General features: G+C 54.5%; 1 protein-coding gene across 4 annotated transcripts in view; it reads right to left on the reverse strand.

The window, feature by feature from the left end:
- Window positions 1-670: 670 nt before the first annotated feature.
- Window positions 671-22,417, reverse strand: part of FRMD5 (FERM domain containing 5) — a 118,884-nt gene continuing 97,137 nt past the window's right edge. For 2 of the 4 annotated variants that reach the window (XM_040602090.1, XM_040602088.1), the window contains exons 5-15: window positions 16,832-16,929; window positions 14,727-14,850; window positions 13,618-13,705; window positions 11,083-11,171; window positions 9,906-9,969; window positions 9,082-9,173; window positions 7,058-7,132; window positions 6,280-6,348; window positions 6,027-6,133; window positions 2,240-2,592; window positions 671-2,060 (exon numbers count right to left, since the gene is read on the reverse strand). In XM_040602090.1, the coding sequence (XP_040458024.1) occupies window positions 2,013-2,060; window positions 2,240-2,592; window positions 6,027-6,133; window positions 6,280-6,348; window positions 7,058-7,132; window positions 9,082-9,173; window positions 9,906-9,969; window positions 11,083-11,171; window positions 13,618-13,705; window positions 14,727-14,850; window positions 16,832-16,929 (1,207 nt within the window). In that variant the 3' untranslated portion in view covers window positions 671-2,012. Of the gene's footprint in view, window positions 2,593-6,026; window positions 6,134-6,279; window positions 6,349-7,057; window positions 7,133-9,081; window positions 9,174-9,905; window positions 9,970-11,082; window positions 11,172-13,617; window positions 13,706-14,726; window positions 14,851-16,831; window positions 16,930-22,417 lie in introns of all 4 variants that reach the window. The other 2 variants (XM_040602087.1, XM_040602086.1) reach the window with 1 other exon arrangement.

Raw genomic sequence — 22,417 nt, forward strand, 5'->3', positions numbered from 1 at the left:
GGAAAATGTCTCATGTACAGGGCACACGGGGCCGGGTGCCTCGCGGGCGGATGGGCTGTGCTGTTACACCACGCAGGACATCAGCAGTGAGGAGGAAGAGGAGGAGGAGGAGGAGGAGGGAATGCTGCATCTTTAACCCAGGGCGAAAAACGTCAGGTTCGGGACTACCACGCACTGCATAGAAACACCATAACTACGGACTGAGGTAGGAACACTACACTAAGAGTTAATTTTGCTATGTTGCATAAAACAGGATTATCATGTAAAAATCAATCCTTCTCCTGGCAGCGCTCGTGAGGGCTCGGGCCTGCTCAGGATTAGGGGCTGTACGTAAAAACCCTCCTCGGCCCTTGTGCTGTAAGCGGGCAGCCGCGGCTGCATCCTCGGTGGTGAGACCTGACGGCTCAGGTCTTTATTCCCCCCTCCCCCAGACAGTAGTTCAACAGGACCTCTCGTTATTGCCGTGACAAACGATCCAAGTCTGGCCGACTTGCGCTGTTGGATCAACCAACATCATCCTCGTGCTCCTTTGCCGGGCACCGGCCGAGCCGGGGCCGGACCCGCACGTGTGGTGATGGATGGTGGGATGCTCAGAGACAAGAACGCGGAAATCAGGCTTTTTAAAACTGCAGTTATGGCCCCAGCTTACGTAAAATCTCTCCCTGAGATGAAATAAAACTTGCTCACCTGTTTTTCACCTTTTTTCTTGTTAAGTATGTCCAACTTCTCAACCGAAACAGAACTGGCTTTTATTGCTCCCTGTGTAAATAGTCTGCTGCTTCCCAGGTAACTGAAGGTCCTGGTGGTTACGTCACAAGTACGATGAGTTGGTTTTATTGATTTTTGCTTAAGAACAGACAGGTGTAATGGTTGTCCATTGGCTTGTTCAGTGTCACCTCCAATCCTGCGGTTCTGGCCTTTTTATCTTCAGAAAAGTCACAAAATTATAGCTCCTTTCTCTATTCCAAAACTAGTGACGGGTTAATCTGGTGTTAGGCTTCCGAGCTACAAAAGCGTTTACTCTTACACCATTTGCTCAGCGTGAACCGCTTGGTACAGCGCACCACGGTCACCCAATCCGTAAAGTAAAAAAAGACTTGATTAGATTCAATAACAAAATAGCATTTTGTTGTTAAAATAGACCTTGAAACAGTCTTTTTTTTTTTTCTTTTTTTGTCTTTTTTTTTTTTTTGTCTTTTTTTGTACAAAACAGGTACAATTTTGGAGGCTAAAGGTCTTCCTAATAAATCCAACACGGTCACTACCGGCTGCAGGCCCAGGCTGGGCCAGGAGCGCCTGGTGTGTGCTCGCCTGCCCGTGCTCTCCCTGCCCTCGGGAGCGCTGATGCTTCAAGGCTTAGGAGAAGCGATGGAAGGCTGAGTGCAGCGCAGGACGAGGGCTCCCGTGCGCCGGGCGACGCGGGGAGCCAGCTTGCACGCACGCCTGGGAGTGGGGGGAACCGGGGTGTCCCCCGATAGCATCACACTGCGCGTCGCTGTGTAGGAGACTCCGGTTAGCAAGGAGGGATTGCTGCAAAGCGGTACTTGGAAGGTGGTGGCGGTGGTGGTGTGCACAGTGGTGGATTTAATAATGTAACAGTACACGAGTGTTTAAATTAATACTCAGTAGCACCATTGCTAAAGCTCCTGCATAATAGAGCATCGCGAGCCTCCCGGCTGATGCTCGTACCACGGTGGGTGGCAACACAGAAATAAATTCCTCTCTGCTCGGTGCTTCCGAAGTCATACGCGCGTCTGTGAGAATCGAAACGGTAAAGTGTTGTGCGGGCTCCAGGGGTGGGAGCAGTACGGCTGAGCACGGGGAGGAGGCGGCCCCGGGGGCTGCGTCCACCCCGTCTTCCTCCCGGAAAGCCGCCTCCTTGGCCGCACCGTGCTGTGGGTCGGGAAGGGAGGGTTAGTGTGTGCCGAAGGCGCCCCGGCGGGTCCCGCGCACGGGGGACGGCGGCAGGTCTCTCCCCCGGCTAGTTACGTGGCGACTCCTGCCTTCAGGTGTCAATGAGCAGGCTTACCACGGCACGGACTTTGCAGGCAAACCATCGCCTGAGGGGACAAAAGTATTGGTAATGGAACTGCTCGAACTCGGGGGTCTGGCGGATATCGCGGAAAAAGGCAGTGTCAAGGTCGGACTCGGTAAGGATGATCAGGAGGAGGAGCAAAACAAAGAGGAGTCCAACTGTCACAAGGAGCAAACGCAGGACACTTAAAACAAACTTATTCACCTGTTCCGCCTGTGCCGCCCCCAGGCCGCCGGCACCCGGGCACAGGGCCCGCAGCTCGCTGCCCAGCTCCTCCGCCTCGGCCGCCGCTGGCGTGCCGGCCTCCGACTCCTTCTCCTCCTCGATGCTGCACGGGGCCCCGTTCGCCTGCCGCGAGAGCAGCATCAGCTCCAGGCTGTGCTCGGCCACTGGCGTGGGCAGCACGCTGTCCGCCGGGCTGTAGTTCTCATCGGCGATGACGGCCACCCGCTCGCTGCTCTCCGTGCGGCCGCTCCGGCCAGCGGCTGTGAAGGCATCGCCGTGGGAGGCCGAGCGCACCGGGGTCGAGTGGGCACTGTCGCGCAGAGACTCCAGGCCTGGGGGAGAAAAGGGGGGATGCTCAGCGGTTCCACTGCCAGGAACCCCTCCCTTCAGCCCAGCGGCCCTGGCAGGGATGGAGCACAGCTGCCTTGGCTGGCGCTCCTTGGTTGTGGTCCCTCATGGCCAGCGGCCACAGCTCGTGACTGCCACAGTGACGCTCAAACACCCGTGTGACTTGTCACTGTCACCAACAGCCCTGGCTGTCAGTCTGGACCAGGGGCAGGGGCCTGGCCTTGTCCTCAGTCGATCACAAACACCTCGTGTGCTCCAACTGCTACGAGGTCGCTGCCCCCGGCTGCTTGAGCCCCCCCGGCAGCAGTGCCAGCCCCTCCGCGGCACAGGCAGGGGTGAGCCGGGGGTGGGGGGTGGCAGAAACGCAGCCCAAGGGGGCTGGGCCAGGGACAAGCTCTCCCCGCAGCACCACTGGAGACAGCTGAGCCCGCTACAGCCCCCAGGGTGATCCTTAGGGATTTATCCTTCTGGATTTGCCTCCTGTCTGGCACAGTCCTCACCTGTGGGAGCCCTGGGCCAGCCTCTGCTGCACGCCTTGAGGCAGAGAATTGAAAGACGAGCTCAGGATGCCACAGGCGTGAAGCAAGGGCTGTGCCCGCCGTGTGCGGGATGGCCCGGAGCCACAGCCCTGCCATGCACAGGAGGCTTCGGGGGCTGCACGTTGGGCCAGCCTCACCGACAGCTCCGATTTCTGCTGCGTCACTAAAAAATGAAATGTTTTACACCCGCTCAGAAATCTGGTTTAGACCTGGCCAGGAGCCATGTGAAGAGCTGCCCCGCGAGCTGGGCTGCCCTTTGCACTGAGGCTGAGCGTGCGGGCAGGAGAAAGGCAACTCCTCCTCCTCCTCCCCCACGCCCTCCCAAAAACCCCGAATTCCAAGAAACCCCCCCAAGCGCAGGACTTGTTCCTTGCAGTACTCACAGCGAGAGGGCAAGCGATGCGGGGTGGGAGGTGGCCAGGAGCAGCGAGTCCCCAGTGCCACCCTGCAGCCGGCTGCGAGGGGGACAGTGCTGGACATGTGCCCAGGTGGGGAGAGCACAGCGCGCCAAAGCGCCGTGGCACACGCTGTCACTGGGCGCCCTGGCCCCACGCCCCGCCGAAGGGTGAAGCGGAGAGCCCCGAGCCCATCCTGCCGGCGTTCCCCGGGGATTTGCAGCCTCCGCCTTGTAAATGCTCCCCAGATGCCCAGGGATCAGCTTGGCTTAACGCGAGTGCCACTGCGGGCACAGCTCCGGCGATAAGCACAGGGGAGGAATAAACATGTTCTCACCCCAGCAGCTATGTTTTCTCGTGTGTCACAGAGCTCATGTGACCCTCAGGGCACCCGCTGGGGTGGCAGCAGCTCAGGGCTCACTGTCAGCAGAGCAGTGCTGGTCCCCCAAACCCCAACCATCCCCTTCCCTCCTTTCTCCACAGGACTGCCATAAAAAGCTAAAAAATCTGGGAAAGCTGGATCCAGCCTGAAAACCGGAGCTGCTTTGTGGTAATAACAACCCAGGGTGCAGCCAGCGCAGGAGACCCCAGCCACTCCCCGCAGCACCCATCCTGCACCCCACATTCCTACATCCAGTCACGTGGAGCCCGTGGGGACCCCCGGGGACGCCCCTGCTGAAGAAGAGCCCAGAGCCCGCGCAGCCCGGCAGCGCAGCGTTACCTGGTGCGGGGGCATCCCCGGGGCCGCGCAGAGCATCGTAGCCAGGTCTGGGGAGAGCCGGGAGGAGCGGCAAAGCCCCCAGAGCCCGGGCCAGCAGCTGCGGCCCCAGGGCCAGCACCCGGACCCTCACCTCCCGGCAGCAGTGGTTGATGAGCCGCAGGTGGACGCTGACTTTGGTTTTAATCTTTATCAGGCACTTCACCATGGCGGCACGGGCAGCGGTGGGCCTGGCCCGGGGCACGGGGCACCCGCAGGGACCCGCTGCTCGCCCACTGGGACGGCTGGTGCAGGCGGCGCTGGGGCCCCGGGGTCAGGGCTATTTTGGGCTCCTGCATTTCTGAGCTGAAGGGAGGGCGAGGACAGGCAGCTGCTGGGGCAGGGGTGGTGCCGGGAGGCTGTGCCCGCTCAGCGCCCTTCCCTAGGGGAGGCTACTCGCTGCTCTTGCCCCCTCCCAACAGCACAGGGACGTGGGGGAGAGGGTGCTCATTTAACTGGGTGGCCGAGGTGACCCTGTACGCAGGGCTGCGCGGCTGCCAAGCACGCTTCGGCCCCAAAATCAGCACAGCACGGCTGTCAGCCCTGGGCTCCCTCAATGGAAATAAACACCCTTCCTCCTCCGAGGGACCGCAGGCGGCATTTCTGCAGCCTGTCCCTGCCGTGGCCCTGAGAGCCGGATCTCCGCGGCCGTGCTGCGGCTGGCTGTGCACCCCCGCCTCGCTCCCTGCCATCCCCGTTCCCTCATCCACTTCCCAGTTTTCCAAACTTCTATGCATCTTCATGTGGCCCCGACACACACCAGCAGCACCCACCACACACACTGCTTTCCACCACCGCTGTCACTGGGAGTCAGGCGCTGCCATCACTGGTGGGTACAACAGCCACAGCCACAGCCACCAGTGTTGTCCCCAGACCTGCGGGGCAGTGCCAGGGCTGGTCTCAGCATTTTGCCCTCTGCCAATCCTCCCTCCCAGGTGCAGCCCAGCCCTGGGACAGTGGCCAGGGGCTGGCACAGTGCTCCAGCTCGGCAGACTGGAAGAAAATCGGCATTTCTGAAGGCAAGCCATGGGTGGTGGCCAGTGGCCGGCCAGGAGCAGCTCCCAGGCAGGCAACCAAAAGGCCTTTCGCAAACCAGCCTGCCTGTGGTCAGACCCTGGCCCTGTGGCTCGCAGTACCACCCTGCCCTGCCGGGCCCCCGCGGGTGCTGCCGTGCCTCGCCAGGCAGGTCTGCTGTGCTTTCAAGCCAGGGTGGTGTCTGGAAGAGCAGCGCGAGGCACGCTGGCGTGCGCAGGACCAGGCTGCCAGTGCAGCTTCAAAGGAGGGCTCGCTCCCCACTCCCCTGGGTCAGAGCTACCAGGGCAACCTGCAGCCTTCTGCTGTTATTTCCAAATTAATCTAAATTAACATGACTGAGAAATTCTCCTCTGCTTTGCGTCTGCACTGGAAACTTCTGTCCCACAACCAGCCCTCCGCTTTGCCTGGGCTCAGCGATTGATGCCAAAGTGGCCACAAGAACAACACCTGGCGCTGCCCAGCCTCCTGTAAGACCCTGGGGACACACCAGGGACCTCCCCTGCCTCAGCGTTCCCCCACCAGGGGCTACAAAAACCAGCTGGAGGTGCGAGTCCGCTTTCTGTGCGTGCCATATGTTTGCATATGTGGATGCAGACGCATATATGTATGCCCACACGTACGCATGTCCGCGGTGCCGGGGCTGCCCCGTCCCGAGCCCCGGCAGTGGCAGGAAGAGCCGCCCCGTGCCCTACCTTCCATGATGGAGATGTGCACGGCTCTCCTCCGGGTGCGAGGCACGCTGCTCAGGCGGGGGCCGTGGGTGATGGAGGGGCAGCTCCGGCTTGGCACTAGCCCTGCCCTGGGGACAACAACAGGGACAGTGTCAGTGCAGCTCTCCCGCTTCGGTCCTGTGGCTCCCTCGGCCGTCCCGGGGAGCCGGGCACCAAACCCCCGGCAGGCCCCGGCCCCATGGGCTGCACCCTGCCGCTGCTGCCGGGCTCTTACCGGTGAATCTCGGGCGGCTCCCTCTTGATCTTGGCGCTGGACTCCATCACCTCCTTTGCAACACGGCCACTGCGGGTGGTTTAAGAACAGCAGCGGTGAGGACACGAGCACCGCACCAGCGAGCTGTGAACTCCCCCCACACACAGGCCGGTTATGGGAGCTCTCCCCATGGCTCCAAGGGAAAACAGAAATATTTGCTGGAAAGAGGGGTGATGGGAAGAGCAGGGAAAGGCTGGGCTGGCACCTCCGCTGCCACATTTTGCTGCTTCATCTGGCAAGAGACGCTGGACACCGTGGGGTCACCTCCCCTCTTGGGGACACACACACCAGGGGCACCCAGGCCCTCCTGTGCCACCATCGTGCACCTTGCAGCTGAGGATCTGGGGATGCACTGGGGTCTCTAGTCCACAGAGATACGAGGTCCCAGGTCCAGGCTCTCACTCCAGGGCCATGGAGGAGCAACACCCGCCGGGAATTTAGGAACCGTGCTCATTTATTTCACTCCTTGTTCTCAAAACCCAAACCCCAAAGCTCCCCATCCACTCCGCTCCTCCACTCCTGTCCCTCCAGAACTCTGCAGTTCTGGGGCTGGGGAGAGGGATGTCAGCTGTGAAACAGAGGAAGAAGTGGGGATGGCCTCACTGAGGCAGCAGCACTGCAAGAGGAGGACCCTCAGCAAGTCTTCAGCCCACTGCAGCCCTGAACCGCTCCCCAAAGCACGTCCAGAGGAGCACCCGAAAAATATATCCAGTAACTGCTACTTACTGTCATTATTTACCTGTATCGGAACCGGCTTCCCTTGAAGAACAAGTTGCTGCTGGACACCGTCCGGACCTGACTCGACTTCTCCAACCTGCAATTGCACCAAGAGCTGCGTGAGCACCCTGCGCCACCGGCCCGGTGCGGAGCACCTGGGCAGGGTCCGGCCCCCGGCACTGCTTCACGGCAAAGCCTTTGCCTGACACTGTTTCCAGTGCACCTCATGGGTGGTGGGGACAGATTGCTCTGCCGATGCTGGTACAGCATCCCCCCCACCAGACTGACCCCCAGCATCAGAGGGTGGGAGCTGCGTGCCGCCAGCGAGGCCAAATTACAGGAGCAAAGCCATGGAGATGTGAAATACCCTCAGGAATGAAACAGGCCACAGCCAGCGGTGGGGTGGCACCAGCTGGTGGGACACAAGCATCTGGTCCATCAGGGCATCACCCCACAGCCCTCTCCACTGACACAGCATGTCCCTGCTGGCAGCAGAAGCGTTGCCGTACCTGGGCTCTGGGATGAACCTGCTGCCAATGGCTTCTCCAGTGGCTGGAGGGATCCCCACGTCCCTGGGGCCACCAGTGAGTGCCCACACGCAGGAGCGGCACAGGGCTGAAGCTCTCCAGAAGCTAAAACCCTCAACAAAACCTCTGTGTCGCAGGGGTGTGGGAACAGGCCCGTCCCAGGCGGGCTGGCACTCACTGGGGTCACTCTGGCCAGTGGCAAGTAAAGCCACCAGGAAGGACAGTCCTATCTCCCCATCATCACACAGGAGCCGGGCCCTTGCCCCAGGAGGAGCCCAGCAGCACCTCGGCTGAGCCTACAGTCCACTCCACTGGGTGCGTAATCCAGCAGTAATCTACTGACATGATTAATCATAAAAAGATTTGTAAAGCAATATTGCAATTTCATTTCATGTTAATATAATGAGAAATGAAACCTGCTGATTGCAGCTGCTGATTGCAGTATTCCCAAAGAGAATACATCACACGCTTTATCTCGCATCTTGCTGATTAAAATAAAACTCGTTACAAAGCACAAAGCAGGCTATTTTTAAGTACAACATGAGCAGGATGGTAAAACCAAATTGTTCCACCTGGCACCTCCCTGGTTTTCTGGCAGACAATCCAGCCCGTGACCTCTCCCTTTCTGTCTGACAGCCCAATTAACCAAACCAGGGGCAGAAAAGTTGCCTTGGTGGCCAAGAACCAGGCAGCCAGAGCTCCTGGGGAACGACACCACCTTCCCCATCCAGGCCAGAAGTCCTGCAAAAGCCTGGCAGCTGGCGGGGATGGTCCCTCAAGCCACTGTCCCCAACTGCCCAGGCTCACAGGTGCAGCCCAGACTGCACATCACCTCCCCAGTCCCTTGAATATTTCCCATGAATAATTACCTTGTTCCCAAAGAGCTTAGAAGCAGATTATTTCTGAAAGTTTTTGAGCCTTCCCCATTAAAAGGCAGGCTTTTCTAAAGCGCCCCAGGGCACTGGCTTGACTTCAGTGGGGATTTTTGTGCAGGATTCAGCACAAACAGACCCTGCAAAGCCATTTTGAAAATCCATCACAGAATATTAGGTCAAAAAACCTTCCTTCAGTTCTGCCAGTGTCCATCCCTGCTGCATCCTGCACTGGCCACAAGCTGCACTCACAAAACCTGAGCATCTGCAAGTGCGGCCAGCTCCGAACAAGCTGCTATCAACCAGGAAAACGCTGAACTACATCTGCTGTTGTGGACAGGACTCATGCTGGTTGCTCAGCATTAAAAGCTTAATCGCCAAACAGTTAGTTTTAATCTCCTGATTAAAGGTTTGCTGTGGAGGAATGAGTGCAGCAGGGGTGGGAGCAAAGCCCCCAGTCCGGGGGCACTGGTACTTTTGGTGGCTGGTGACTCTGCCGGGGCCACTGGGACAGGGGTGCCATGTGGCTGGTGACAGCCAGTGCCGGAGCCCCAGTACCTGGATGGAGCCCTCGGGTGGGTGCTGTGCTGACCCACGGGGAGATGCAGAACACACCACCACGCACGCCCGGGTGGCCAAGCACTTACTTGTAGAAAGCCTGGTTTTCTATCCCACACTTCCAGAGGTGTTTGCAGGCTTCTGGTGTTGGGGCAAAATATGTGAGAACGATTTTCTTTTCCTAAAGGAGAAAGACAAGGAGTCACCAGGGGAAACAAGCGAGTGATGCCCGCCAGGCAGAACGCTGGGGATGTGGAGGGAGGCCTGAGCAGCTGGAGCTGGGGAGCAGCACTGATGCAGGGCAGATCCTCCTCCAGAGCCGCTCAGGACACAGGGAAATGTTGGAGCATCAGCAGACACCCTGGCATGGCACCTTGCACAAGGGACGGGCAGACATCTGTGCCAGTGACCTACCACCCACCTCCTCTGGCTTCCCTGCCTTCTTAAATACCCGGAAATAAATTGTTATAAACATCATGCTGATGGCTTGCGCGGGAGCCGATTTCAGCCATAGGTTTTTTCAGGCTGATTTCATTAACCAGGGCTGACCGAGCAGAGCAGGATGGTGGTAACAAATAACCCCAACAATCCCAAAGGTAGCACACGGCTGCGGCAGGCAGGCACGGCAAGAAGCTGTGGGAGGTCCCAGGCTGCTGCTCAGGGCAGAGCCCCTCTCCTGGGCACAGCCCGGGGCTCACCTGGGGTCTGCAGGCTCTAACGCCCCGAGCAAGCTGCCAGCAGCAGCAGGGAGGTGACCCCAGTGCTGCCACCGAGGTGCAGCCCCTGCCACCCTGCCCACGTCCCTGCCCCACCAGGCACAGGGTGACGCTGCTGCAGGCTGCTCACGGAAAACCTGCTGAAGTAAGGACCGCGGCTGCGCTCGGGAAGTCCCATGGGAAGGGAAAGCACTCACCTCTTTCTGACTTACGTATAAATAGAAAGTCTTCCCTTCGAATTTCATTTTGGTCACCTCGTTCCTGAAAGGACAAGGACAGGCAGGTGAGAGGCACCGCCGCCCGGCCGGCTCACAGGCACGGCACCGGCCAAAGCGCTTGCTGGGAGCTGCGGGCTGAGCACTGGTGCTTGGGGGTGGCAGTGGGGCAGCTTCAAGACCCTGTTTTCCATCCCTGGGAGGTGCCACAGGGCAGTGAGAGGAGCCCTGGCTCAGAAACCAGCAGCTGGAAGGGGGGAAGCTGACAGTCAGTGGGGTGTCCCAGAGTCACTGGGACCTCATCACATGGGCACTGGCTGGGTGGCAATGCCAGCTGCAAGGGACACACCAGCCAAAATCAGAGATGCAGCAAAAACCAAGGAACAACACAACCAGTTTCAGAGGGGCTGGAGGGCTTCTGGGGGACTCAGCCAACACGCAGATGATGCAGTTTAATGTAGACAAATGTTGAAAACAGTCCGGGGCCACAAAGCAAACGGAGAGAGAGGGCAGCTCACACAGGGGAGCCCTGCTGCATGCTGACCAGGAGCAGGCTTAGGGGCCAGGGTAGAAAAGCCCCTGGAGCCGGCAGCCCAGCATACAGCTGCCACACAGGAGGCAGCCAGGCTCCTGGGCTGCTCCAAGGGTGGGACAAAGCAAGAAGTGACACCCTGAGCGTGCAGCGTGGCTCCGCTCAGCACTGCTCTCCCGGTCTCAGGAGAATCCTGCTGCCCCACAGCGCAGCAACCACACAGCACTGTGAAGATGACCTGTTTTCTCCCCTGCTTGAGATGCAGGTGTGCCGGTGCAAGCATGCGTGGGGGACAGGATGGGTTTTCCAGCTGCGGCAGCATCGCTCCCCTGTGTCCCCTGCTCAGATGGGGGCACTGGGGGCACTTACCACCGTCATGCACATACAGACACCACGCCCCTCACTCGGTGCAGTGTGAGCACCCGGGGAAGGCACCCGGCACTGGCATCACCCACATGCCCTGTCTGTGGGGGCTCACCCAAGCATCCCTCGAACACCCCAGGGTGATGTGGGGCACTCACGGCCCCTGCCCTGCAGCACCATGCACATCTCGTGAGCAGAAGCGAGCCAGCCGGCGCGGCTCCAAGCAAGCAGGGCACCATGGGCGATGCTGGGGCAGGAACTCACCATTTGATGAAATGAACTCTCTTGTTTCCCTGCAGAACAACAAAACCGAAGGGAGTGAAGGCCAAAAACGCCGCGTTCCCTGACACATCCTGGAAGACATCAACAATTTCTCATCAAAATATTGCCAAGCCAGCAAAGCTTATACATCAAAAGCAATCCTCCGCCCTAAAGGCAGCAGCGCTGCAGACTCCTCCACACCATCTCTGCCAGCAGGATGCTCCCGGCAGGCTCACCAGGACTGTGACACCCTCCACACACAGCAAAACCCGCAGCCGAATAACACGGAACATGGCAGCTGGCCCAGCAGCGCTAATGAGGAGGAACTACAATGCAGCTGCCCTGTCCGCATATAGGAATAAACAGTGAAGGCAGTGCCCCACCAAACCTTTCACTAGTAATTAAACCAGGAAACAGTAAAAACCCGTTACACTTGACTCCCTCAGAGCCCTTCACAGCCAGTGCAGCTGGGCGGCATTGAGACAGTTTAAAACCAATAATTAGTGTCATGTACAGAGCAAGGCAGCAGTTTAACTTAATCATAATGTCTAGACTCCAGGGAAGCTATTGTTAACTGCACTGGTGTGCATGGGAAAAACAGATACATGCTGAATTTTTAAAAATATTATCAAACAGTTGCGGCCAGTTAGTAATTGTTAAGACTCGCCCTGACTTTTTTTTGGCCAGCAGACAGTCGGATGGCTTTTGAGGGATGCTGAGCCAAAGGGAAGGTGTGGTGCATGCCAGGCTCAGGATTTCTGTTGCACTGGGCAGGAAAAGCAGGCAGAGAATTTTACAGGGGCGGCTGCAGAAGAGTGATGTTTGGTGTCTGCGATGTTTTCTCAGGGGAAAGCATAGCATGGGGCAGCTCTGCTTGCCACTGAGGTGCCCCACGCACAGGCTCTCTGCATATTGGAGGTACAACTCTCCCTCTCTGCTCCAAGTTGTACCCTTCCCTGGCTTAATTAAGAGGTGAAACCTCTTCTCTGCTGTTTGCTTTCCACCCAGGGACACTGGATCCCAGTTACTCTGCTGGCATGGTGCAGAGGTGGCAGGGAGCCAATGTTGTGATAAGATCTTCTGAGTCTGAGTAGAGAACAAATTGGTTTAAAATTCAGATTAGATCAGAAATCTGTCTTAAATCTGTCAAGGGTGGATGACCAAAAGCAGAGAGCCCTGAACCTCAACCCAATACTCTGCACAAGGCAAGATGTAAATCCCCAGACTCGGGTCTCAGACGCAGCAGCCCTGTCTTGCAGAAGGAGGAAGATTTCTGCACATCTTTGCAAGTACCAGCCCACAGGTAATGCCCTGGGCTGCCCAAAGCGCTTTGGCTCTTTCCCAAACCTGGGAAAACCTTCAGGAAAGGGAGAAGCAGGGTCTTGGCAGGGGGGTGTACCCTCACAGTGGGCACAGACGCTGCTTGCCCCTGTGCACCACTGACACAGCGACCCATCAGTCCTGTCCTGACTACGGCTGCAGCCGCTGCAGCCTGAAGTGTCAGGCTTGAAGCTGTGCGGTTTGGGGGGTTCCTGCTTTGGGACGGGATGAGTGGGGCTGAGCTTCCCATGGTCACGGGAAAGGGGGGAGCTGGGTGCCCCCAGAAGGATAGGGGATGCTGGGGGAGAGGATGGGGAGCTGGGGGCACAGAGGTTTGACAGGGGCTGGGGATGCTACATGTGGCACAGGACCCTACAGGGAAATAAGAGCAAAGCACAGACCCCACCAGCACTGGTGCTAAGCCAGATGCACCAAGCACCACTCCCAGGGCAGCATGGCCCAATCCAGCCGATAACGCAGGAAAGCTGAACCGGCACAGTGATTCAGCTCCTCCAGCCTGGCAACCCCTTCAGCAATACCAGACTGCCAGTAAACGGGACACCCTGCACCCCAGGCCAGGTATATTTACTGCAATTGTGTATTTATGTGGCATAATTAAATTAAAAGCCCCAGGGGACCACAGAGGAGGCACTGCCCTTAAAGTAAAATTCTCCATCTGCTCTGCATCCCGCATCCATCTCCAGGGTGATAAGGGACCAGAGAGAGCCACATGCAATGACATCTACAGTCAATAAAAAGCATTTCAAACAGAAAACTGGATTACCGGCCAGGGAAGAGCAAAGTGATAGACTGTCTCTGGCAGATTAATGCTTGTTGGTTGCTCAGACACATTACTGACCTTGTTACTGCCTCCAAATTACATGCTTTAGCAGAAGATGATTGGCCACTGTCTTTCATAGCTGTCTGCATGTGAAAATGCTTTCTTACAGCCTCCCTAAGTACACTCTGGAAGGATTTCGGAGCGCTTGCCCATCGCACTCCCCTCTGTGCGCACATGCCTGGCTGGGGCTGGTTTTTAAGGCTGGAAAGAGCTGCCGGCTCCAGCATATCCCATGTACCATGGCTCTGCCAGCACCAAAGCCCACTGCCAGGTGACAAATGGCTGCATTTGGGACCAGTCACTGGTACCTCTGCAGGTTGTTACTGGCTGGAGCGAGAAATCCAACACAAGCAATAACATTAGGAAAACTGTTTTACCTTGCAAGGGTGTGGGTCAACCCCATAGGTCTCCAGAGTCTGGGCTTTCCTGAGAAAATTCAGCTCTGAAGTAGCTGGTGTCTGCCCGCTACAGGAAGGAAAGAAATAGGAAAGAAAAAGAAAGAATATTCCATGAAAGACATGAATGTGAAAGTCAAGTCCTTGGCTACAGGGTTTCTGTTAACAACGAGAGGCATCAGCCATGGCATGTTCTCGTTACATTCGTTAGCACAATCAATCTGCAGCAGGAGACCAGCACTGGAACCCAGCCTTTCTTCTCCTGCCAGCTTGATCCAGCAGGAAACACACTGAACCAGCAGCACTAGAAAGGACCAAAATTCGGGAGCACCGGCAAAATTGAGGGCTGAATTCCATATATGCAGCACAGGCATTTCTTCAGGGGAGAGGAAAGAGGAGCTTGCCCAGCAGCAGCCCACAGCACGTAAGGGCACAGCTCTGCTGGGTTTCCAGGAGGTTAAAACCTCACCGTCCTCCCCAGGGACCGGCTGTCGGGTCAGGAGGCAGCCCTAGAGGCACCACCAGTGCCACAAGACAATGGGGCTTTGCTGAAGGCTGGAGGGTACTTATGGCGGGGTTGGTCACTGTCCCCATCCTGCTGGGGAAGACCAGGGACGCCCTGGGCTGTGCCAGCTGAGCCAACAGCCAGGAGCAGGCAAAACCCCTCAGGCCTCCCTGGGACAGGAGGGATCAGGGCTGATTTTGCACCAGGACTGGATTGCTGCATTGCCAGCATATTTTTTTTATTTGTCTGCACTTTTCTGTGGCTTGTCCTTGGCTGCTCCATCATGCTTTCCCTTCAGCAAGCAGAGGTTTGGTGGGACACGACAGCTCCTCTCACAAGGCGATCTGTCGTGATGCCTCTATGCCATCAAATGACCTGCTTTCCCAAAGCCTACTCTGTTCTGTATTTTTGTTTCTACCAACACTGCCAAGAGCACCACTGGCTCTCAGCTGGATCTGACACACAAGAGCGGTGAGCACACATCCTGTGGCACAAGTGAAAATCCTGAACAGGGTTAAAAATCAGCTGAGCATCAGTAATCCCTACAACAGCCGAAACTCCCGCTCAGCGAAGCCCCCAGTTGTACCTCAGCTCCGACTTGTGGATCTCCGCAATCTTCCTCTCCAGCTTCTCCGAGTGTTTGGGAAAGAACTGGAATTTGGAGCTGTAGCCTTCTGGGTGCTTCCCTGGGTCATAGTCCCCAATTTCGGCTGGTGGGAGACAGAATCATTCAGGAACAGCAGCACAACCCAGACCGCAGTGTGCATCCCCTCCCAGCAGCACCTGCCTCAGCAGCGGAGCTGGTGGCAACCAGGCACAGGGCTCAGAGCATCCCTGAAATTCTGCTCCAACCCAGCCATGCTTCCCATCAGGAGGGATCATTTGTAAGACATTAACTGTGTCCAATTAATCTCATCGTTTGCTCGGGAATCACCCAGCAGCAGATGGTCGCTGTCCCAAATTTATTAATTCCTCAAGCTATTTGCCAAGAACCTCCCAGGAGCTGCACTGGGTCCGTGCGATGGCAACCTTGGGGTGGTCAGCCCGGAGCACTGTGGGGGCACCCCCGATCCCCATCCCGGCCCCAGCCAGCTGCAAACGAGGCAGTGAGGGAATTCTGCTCACCCTATGGACACAACTGCGCCTTGAAAAAATGTAATTAGTTGGAAGTCTGTAAAGTGTCACGAAGAAGAAAAGCTCCTTCCCCTCTTTACCTAGCCCAGGGAAGTGCTGCTGGGTGACCACGGGGACAGCTGACACAGCAGCTCTGCCCTGCAGCAGGGTCCGGGGCTGCCTGCTATGGCTGCAGGCAGGGACCTGACCCCCATCTGGAAAACGTGCTTCAAGCCTGGGCAAGCTGCAAATGCAGCTACAGATCTGTCCTCAGGACAATCCCAGCGGCCCCAAGCACTGAGACCAGGGTGCAGAAATGCCAAAACAGCCGGATTTCTGAGCTCAGCCCTGCTCTCTCCTCGGCACGGGCTGAGGCAGCTCAGCTCGCTCCCCCAGCACCCCGCCGGGGCCAGCAGTGATCCCTGCTGACATTTCGCTGCAGCATGGCTGTGTAGCTGGTCCCTCCTGCTGGGATTTACAGTAATCCGGCAGCCAACCATCGCTGGGGGATGAAAGGACCTTGCTCTCATTTAATTCCCTCCAGCCTCAGGTCCTAAGTGAAATGGAGACGTTACATTAATTTTTATGTTTCCTGCTTAAAACACCAAAAGGGAGGAAATACACCAGGCACTGTGAAATAACTCCAAGATGCTTTGGAGCTCAGACTTGTCTTTTTTGATTGCTGAGGTGCATCCCTCCAGCTCATCCCAGGGATGTGAGCACAGGCACTGGGGGGACTGCAGAGAGCCACACTGGCATCGTGGCGAGCCAAGAACCCTTGGGTAGGGAAGCCCACTTGCACCCCCAGCATCGCAGTGCTGACGGCACTTCAAGATGCTTTTCCACCACACCAGCACCACCCAGCTCTTCCAAACAGCCTGACGACCCCTCGCCGAACACCCAGGTGTTGCACCACATCGAGCAGACTGGCCACCTCCACGTGTTGGGAGGCAAGAGCAGGCAGAGCCATGTCGGCAGGAAAACAGGCAGGAGGGCGGATCAGGCAGAAAGTTTTCAGAGGTTTTTCCACCTCCTGCTCCTAACTCCACCAGTGCCTCTGCAACTTGCTGACAAAAGCACTTTCTTTGCCGAGGTGCTTGGCAGCAAGCAACGAGCTTACCCAAGGCCGTCTTCATCCATCCTAGCAATCAGCAAGACTGCATTTCACTCTGGAGCCCTCTTTGCAACTGCAAACCGCAGGTGCTTGCCAGAGTTACTGCAGGCTGTGCACAGCCACGGAGAGAAGTGCTTTGTCACAGGGCTGCTTCTGTGCCTGGACAAGCACAGAACCAGGAGCCACAGTCTGAAGATGCTCACAGGGATGCTGCTGCCCTGAAATGCAGGTGGGACAGCTCAGGGAGCAGATGGCAGTGCAGTGTGGCTGCTGTGGCTGAGACCCCAACACCAGTCCTCACCCTCCTCTAGGCCAGCACTGCACGGCACAAACACAGCCTTGAAGCATGAGCCCCACACTGGCAGGATGACATTTGTATTCTAGGTGCAGTGATCTGTTGTAAGTGAAATAATGTAATCAGTACTTAGCATGAAAAGCAAATTTATCTTGTCAAAAAGCATTACCTTGAAGGATATAGGCGGCCAACAAAGCAGCATCGGAAGTCTTGCAGAGGAGACGGCCGTGGTAGAGATCCCTTTTGATCTGCAGGAAGACTAAATACCTGAGGACAGAAGAGACAGTCCATTTGTTAAGCAAAGCTTAAATGACCTAAACAGGCAATATAGATGTGGAATATCTGTCATGAGACACTTGCACTAACATTTTTCTGTGAGTTCCAAGCAGCCCATTTACAAGACAATACTCTTCCTAGAAGCAAACAAGTGCTAATTACTGGGCAGTTCCCCAGTCAGGATGGGTGCTGGAGCCCAGATCTACATGTCCCAGTCCTACTCCAGCATACAGGGACACTGCACATGCCCCGGGGCTGGCACCTGACCCAAGGGCTGATGGAGGTCTCCACTGAGGGCAGAGCTCCAGCAGAGCTCCCTTGGGCACAGAGATATGCAGATTCACATTTGCAGAAAGGGGGAATCTCATAGACAAGGGTGTTGGTCCCTTCTGCCCATCAGCCCCCGAGTCCCCCGACGATGCTTCACCCTGTTTTGGACAGCAGTGTCTGAACACAACTGCAACCGCCCCAGCCCATCACGAAGTCGCCAGGGGCTGAGGTTCCCAGGGACGATGCTCTGAAGGGGGTCTTGTGGTCCTAAGCCCACCAGTCTGCTGCACTTCCCGGTCCTGCATCCTCGCCTGGCTGCTCAGCTTCCCCATAACATGATTTTCTCCTTCCCAGACTTACTGTATCCTTCCAGGTCTCTGCATATGCACCCACTTCCCTCCTCCATGCTCGCCAGTGATCAACACCACATCATTTAGAGCGAGCTAGCCCATGTGCTCACCCATCTCTATCTCCATGCACCAAAGCCCAGCGAAAAGATAAACTCTATATTGGAAAATCACATATTTGAATAAATTTAAACCTAAGTAACAGTTTTGGCTGAGTCATGTGATATGGAGAAATAGTGTGAAATGGGGACGCTTAACACCGACTGTGATTGTATATGTCTGCTCAAGGAATGTGGGTATGGTGACTAGTCATGGGTGCGGTGTCTGGTCACACAGGCACACAGCTCTGAGGAGACAACTACAGTTTTTGAGGAGACGCCTGCCCCTCTCCTCTAACAAAGGGGAGACGGGGAGACGCCTGCCCTTCTTTCTCTAACAAAGGGGCTATTTAAAAGAGAATGAGAGAAGATGAGAGACATTCAAATGCTATCTAGAGGGAGGGAGTGCTAAGTCTCCTTGCTGGAGAAGATGGGATGGTCACAAGAACATGACTCACCTACAAACCTGCAAGACCACCACATTCCAGGAAACGGACTGATAAGCTAATTAACATACGAAGCGGGGTTTAGGTAACAAATATGTATAGGCGCTAATTGAATATTCATTTGTTTCATTGTATAAATGTGGGATGGTTCGTCACTTCGGGTATGCACGCTTGTGGAGGAGCGATCCCCCGTGCATCTGCGCGCAATAAACATACCTACTTTATAACTTTCGAGTTATAGAGTCTAATTCCGCACGTCAGTTTTGGCGAGCCAGGCAGGAGGATTTCTGCTCGGCTGAGGGACCAGCTGCGGAGCGGACGCTCCTAGGCGCGCCCCGGGAGATTTCCTCGGAGGAGCCTCCTCTTCTCAGCTGTTCACCCGGGAGCAGAAAAGAACCCCTGGATCCACGGATAAAACGGTATGTTTAGTAACGGGGCGGCTGGTGAGACGCACGGAGACGTCCGGCGCGCAGCGTAGTCCCCAGGAGGAAAGGTACCTTGGGAGGGGGTTTGCTGACCAAGGGGTGGCCGCTAGCGATCTTGAGGGCAGATCGAGCAAACCCGAGGTTACTGCCATTCCTAAAAGCCCGGAGGCCTCGTGACGGAAAGCGGGGGGGCGGGACGGAATAAGGCGGAATCTCACAGTAACAAGAGGGACCTCTTAGCAAAAGTAAAAGGGAAACTTTTGCGTAGGAAAAAAGGGGGAAGCTAAAAACTTCCATTGGGTTGTCTTAAGAATTGGGGAATTCCTAGAATATAACAACTGAAATAGCGCTCTGTGTCTTGTTTGTTCTGTGTGTTGTCTTGTTACATGTTCAAAACTTGGAGTTATGAAATGTATGTTGAAAAATAATAATATTCTGGTAATTCGTGGCAAATTGCGGAAAACTTAACACTCTGCTTAAGACCAGGAAAAATTGGGTTTTGTTTGTTGTTTGTTTTTTGGCAATTGTTCATTGAAATGCATATTTTGTGAACTGTCAGTGTTCCTAAAAGTTGTACATAAGTGCACGGTACCGTATAACATACTGCTTGTGTAATTGCGGGCTGCCCGGAGAGTGTGAATGGTGTGATTGAGATGCGCATTTTGATTTTCCGTGTATAGCTTAATTATTTTGACTGAGTATGAGTGCAAGAGTGCTTGAGACGCGCGTTTGAGTGCAAAACAAGCAAGGAGCTCTATCTGTGTTTCCGACCTTAGGGTGGCTAAGGCGGCCGGAGAAAAAGTGATTAAAATTGCAAAATGGGAAATGGAAAGAGTAAGCCCTGTGAAAAATCGCCTTTGGGTTGTATATTAAAACATTGGAGTGATATCGTAGGACATGGTGGTACCGAAAATAGAAGAAAATTGATTAAATATTGTAATCACTGGTGGCTTTTGTATAAATTGGAGTGATGCGAAATGGCCTCAGGAAGGAGGAACGTTAGATTATAACACTCTCCTGCGATTAATGTTGTTTCTGAGGAGAGAAGGAAAATGGGACAAAGTATCATATGCAGACATGTTCTTTGTCCTCCAGGACAAACCCGAGTGGCAAAAGGACTGTGGATTAGTACCCCCTCGGGATCCTATGGTACTAGCACTAGAAAGAGTGCGGGATTAACATCACCTGATCTTTGATTATGGCTCTAGAAAAGGGTGGAAAAAACCCTAAGACCTAAACTAGAAAGATGTTCTTGTTGAAATTTTTGTGTTAGAAGCTCAGGTTGCGGTTCCTTCTGTGGAGCAACCAGAATGAAACACGTTGTAAGATAAAAACTTGTACTAATGTATGTAAAACCTGAGGCGGGGGTGGGTGGAGAATCAAAGACCTTGTGAAAGTGTTAAAGTATTGGGGTGAGTTTGTACAAACCCCCGTACCCCCTCGAAGGTGCGACTGAGTCACGCTGGACGCATGGCAGGGTGTTTGTTGTTTGCCTGCGAAGGCTGATATGTAATAACACAGACTTAAAGCAACAAGTAGCAGATTTGCATTCAGGGTAAGAAAGAGTTAAAACAGAAATGCTGCTGCAGAGGCAGGCCTGTGTAACCTGCAGAGCAGGAACAGCATCTCCTGCCCCGAATCCTTCTGCTGGTGGGGAGGAGGGGGTTGCTGTTCCTGACAATTGAGCAGAAGGACCTGACAATGTCACCCCAATTGCTGCAGCATTTGCAGTACAACAGGACCCATAACTGCCCTTTAGGGCAGGGAATGGGTATGAGGTGGAATTTTAGTGAATACGAAACCAACTTATTTGTTGAACTTCAGTAAAAAATAATTATTTGTTACAGTTGTGGGAGCTGCTGGCCACCAGGAAAACATCCTGAAACCTTTAAAGTACAAACTAAGAAAACAAACAAGAATGCCAAATTCCCCAAAGGCCCTTCTTGGTAGGGACTTATTAGAACAATTGGAGGCAACAATCAAATTTAAAAAAGGGGAAGTTACTCTGGAGGTAAATGATCATCAATACATACAGGTTATGAGCCTATCTTTGGCCAGTACTCCTATAAAAAGGGAAATTGATACCAGAATTATTGATCAGGTATATCCCGGAGTATGGGCAATTGACATGCCGGGGCGTGCCAAGAATGCATCACCTGTTATAGTAAAATTAAAGGAAGGACAGGGTGCGATAAGAATTAAACAATACCCACTGAAAAGGGAAGATAGGGAAGGAATTCGTCCAAATATAGAGCGATTCATAGAATTAAAACTACTAAAAGAATGTGAGTCAGAATTTAACATACCTATCCTCCCAGTTAAAAAACCTGATGGGTCTTATAGGATAGTTCAAGATTTAAGGGCCATTAACAAAATAACAGAGGATCTGTATCCTGTAGTAGCTAACCCCTATACCTTACTAACCACCCTGACACCTGACCTAGCTTGGTTCACAGTTTTAGACTTAAAAGATGCCTTCTTTTGCCTCCCTCTCCATGAAGCCAGCCAAAGAATTTTTGCTTTTGAATGGGAAAATCCCAGAAGCGGTCGAAAGACCCAGCTCACATGGACGGTGTTGCCACAGGGGTTTAAAAATAGCCCCACAATTTTTGGAAACCAATTAGCAAAGGATTTGGAGTTATGGGAACCACCACCAGGAGAAGGGAAAGTGTTACAATATGTAGACGATCTTCTTATTGCAACCAGAACCGAAGAATCTTGTATTATTTGGACTGTGAGCCTGCTGAACTTTCTGGGACTACAAGGATATCGGGTTTCTAAGAAGAAGGCACAGGTGGTGTTACAACAAGTCACATACCTAGGGTACGAGATCAGTGCCGGACAACGGGTCCTAGGGAAGGCCCGAAAAGAAGCCATATGCCAAGCCCCCCGACCACGAACTGTAAAGGAACTGCAGACATTTCTGGGAATGACAGGATGGTGCAGGCTTTGGATATGTAATTATGGCTTGCTTGTTAAACCATTATATTCCCTGATAGCAGCTAATCAGAAGGATCTTCAGTGGGATGCTGAATCAGACAGAGCTTTCCATGAACTGAAGAAAGCCTTAATGTCGGCACCAGCACTAGGACTTCCTGATGTGAGTAAGCCATTTTTCCTATTTTCCCATGAGAAACAGGGAATGGCATTAGGAATACTGGCACAAGATTTGGGACCATACAGACGGGCAGTGGCGTACTTCTCTAAACAGCTGGATGCCACTGCAAAAGGGTGGCCTGGTTGCCTGAGAGCAGTAGCAGCTGTCATCCTAAACATCCAGGAGGCCCGGAAGTTTACCTTGGGCCAGAAAATGACTGTCTTAGTATCCCACACAGTGTCTGCAGTCCTTGAAACAAAAGGGGGGCATTGGCTCTCCCCACAGAGATTCCTAAAATACCAGGCCATAATGGTGGAACAAGATGATGTTGAGATCGTGACTACAAACATCGTCAATCCGGCCTCATTTCTTAATGGGAATGTTGGCGAATCAGTCGATCATGACTGTCTAGAAACAATCGAAGCCACTTATTCTAGTAGGACAGATCTCAAGGATGTTCCTATTAATGGAGCTGAACATTGGTTCACGGATGGGAGCAGCTATATGCTGAATGGAAAGCGACATTCCGGATATGCTGTTACAACCTCTGAAGAAGTGATAGAATCGGGACCGCTACCAGCTGACACTTCGGCACAGAAGGCTGAAATCATAGCCCTTACTCGAGCTCTGGAGAGAGCTCAGGGAAAACCTATAAATATTTGGACTGATTCTAAATATGCCTTTGGAGTGGTACATGCTCATGGAGCAATATGGAAAGAAAGGGGACTGTTAAACTCCCAAGGAAAAATCATCAAACATGCGGAAGAAATTTTGAAACTCCTAAATGCGGTCCAGC

The sequence above is a fragment of the Falco naumanni genome, chromosome 7 (assembly GCF_017639655.2).
Source record: "Falco naumanni isolate bFalNau1 chromosome 7, bFalNau1.pat, whole genome shotgun sequence".
NCBI classification, from domain to species: domain Eukaryota; kingdom Metazoa; phylum Chordata; class Aves; order Falconiformes; family Falconidae; genus Falco; species Falco naumanni.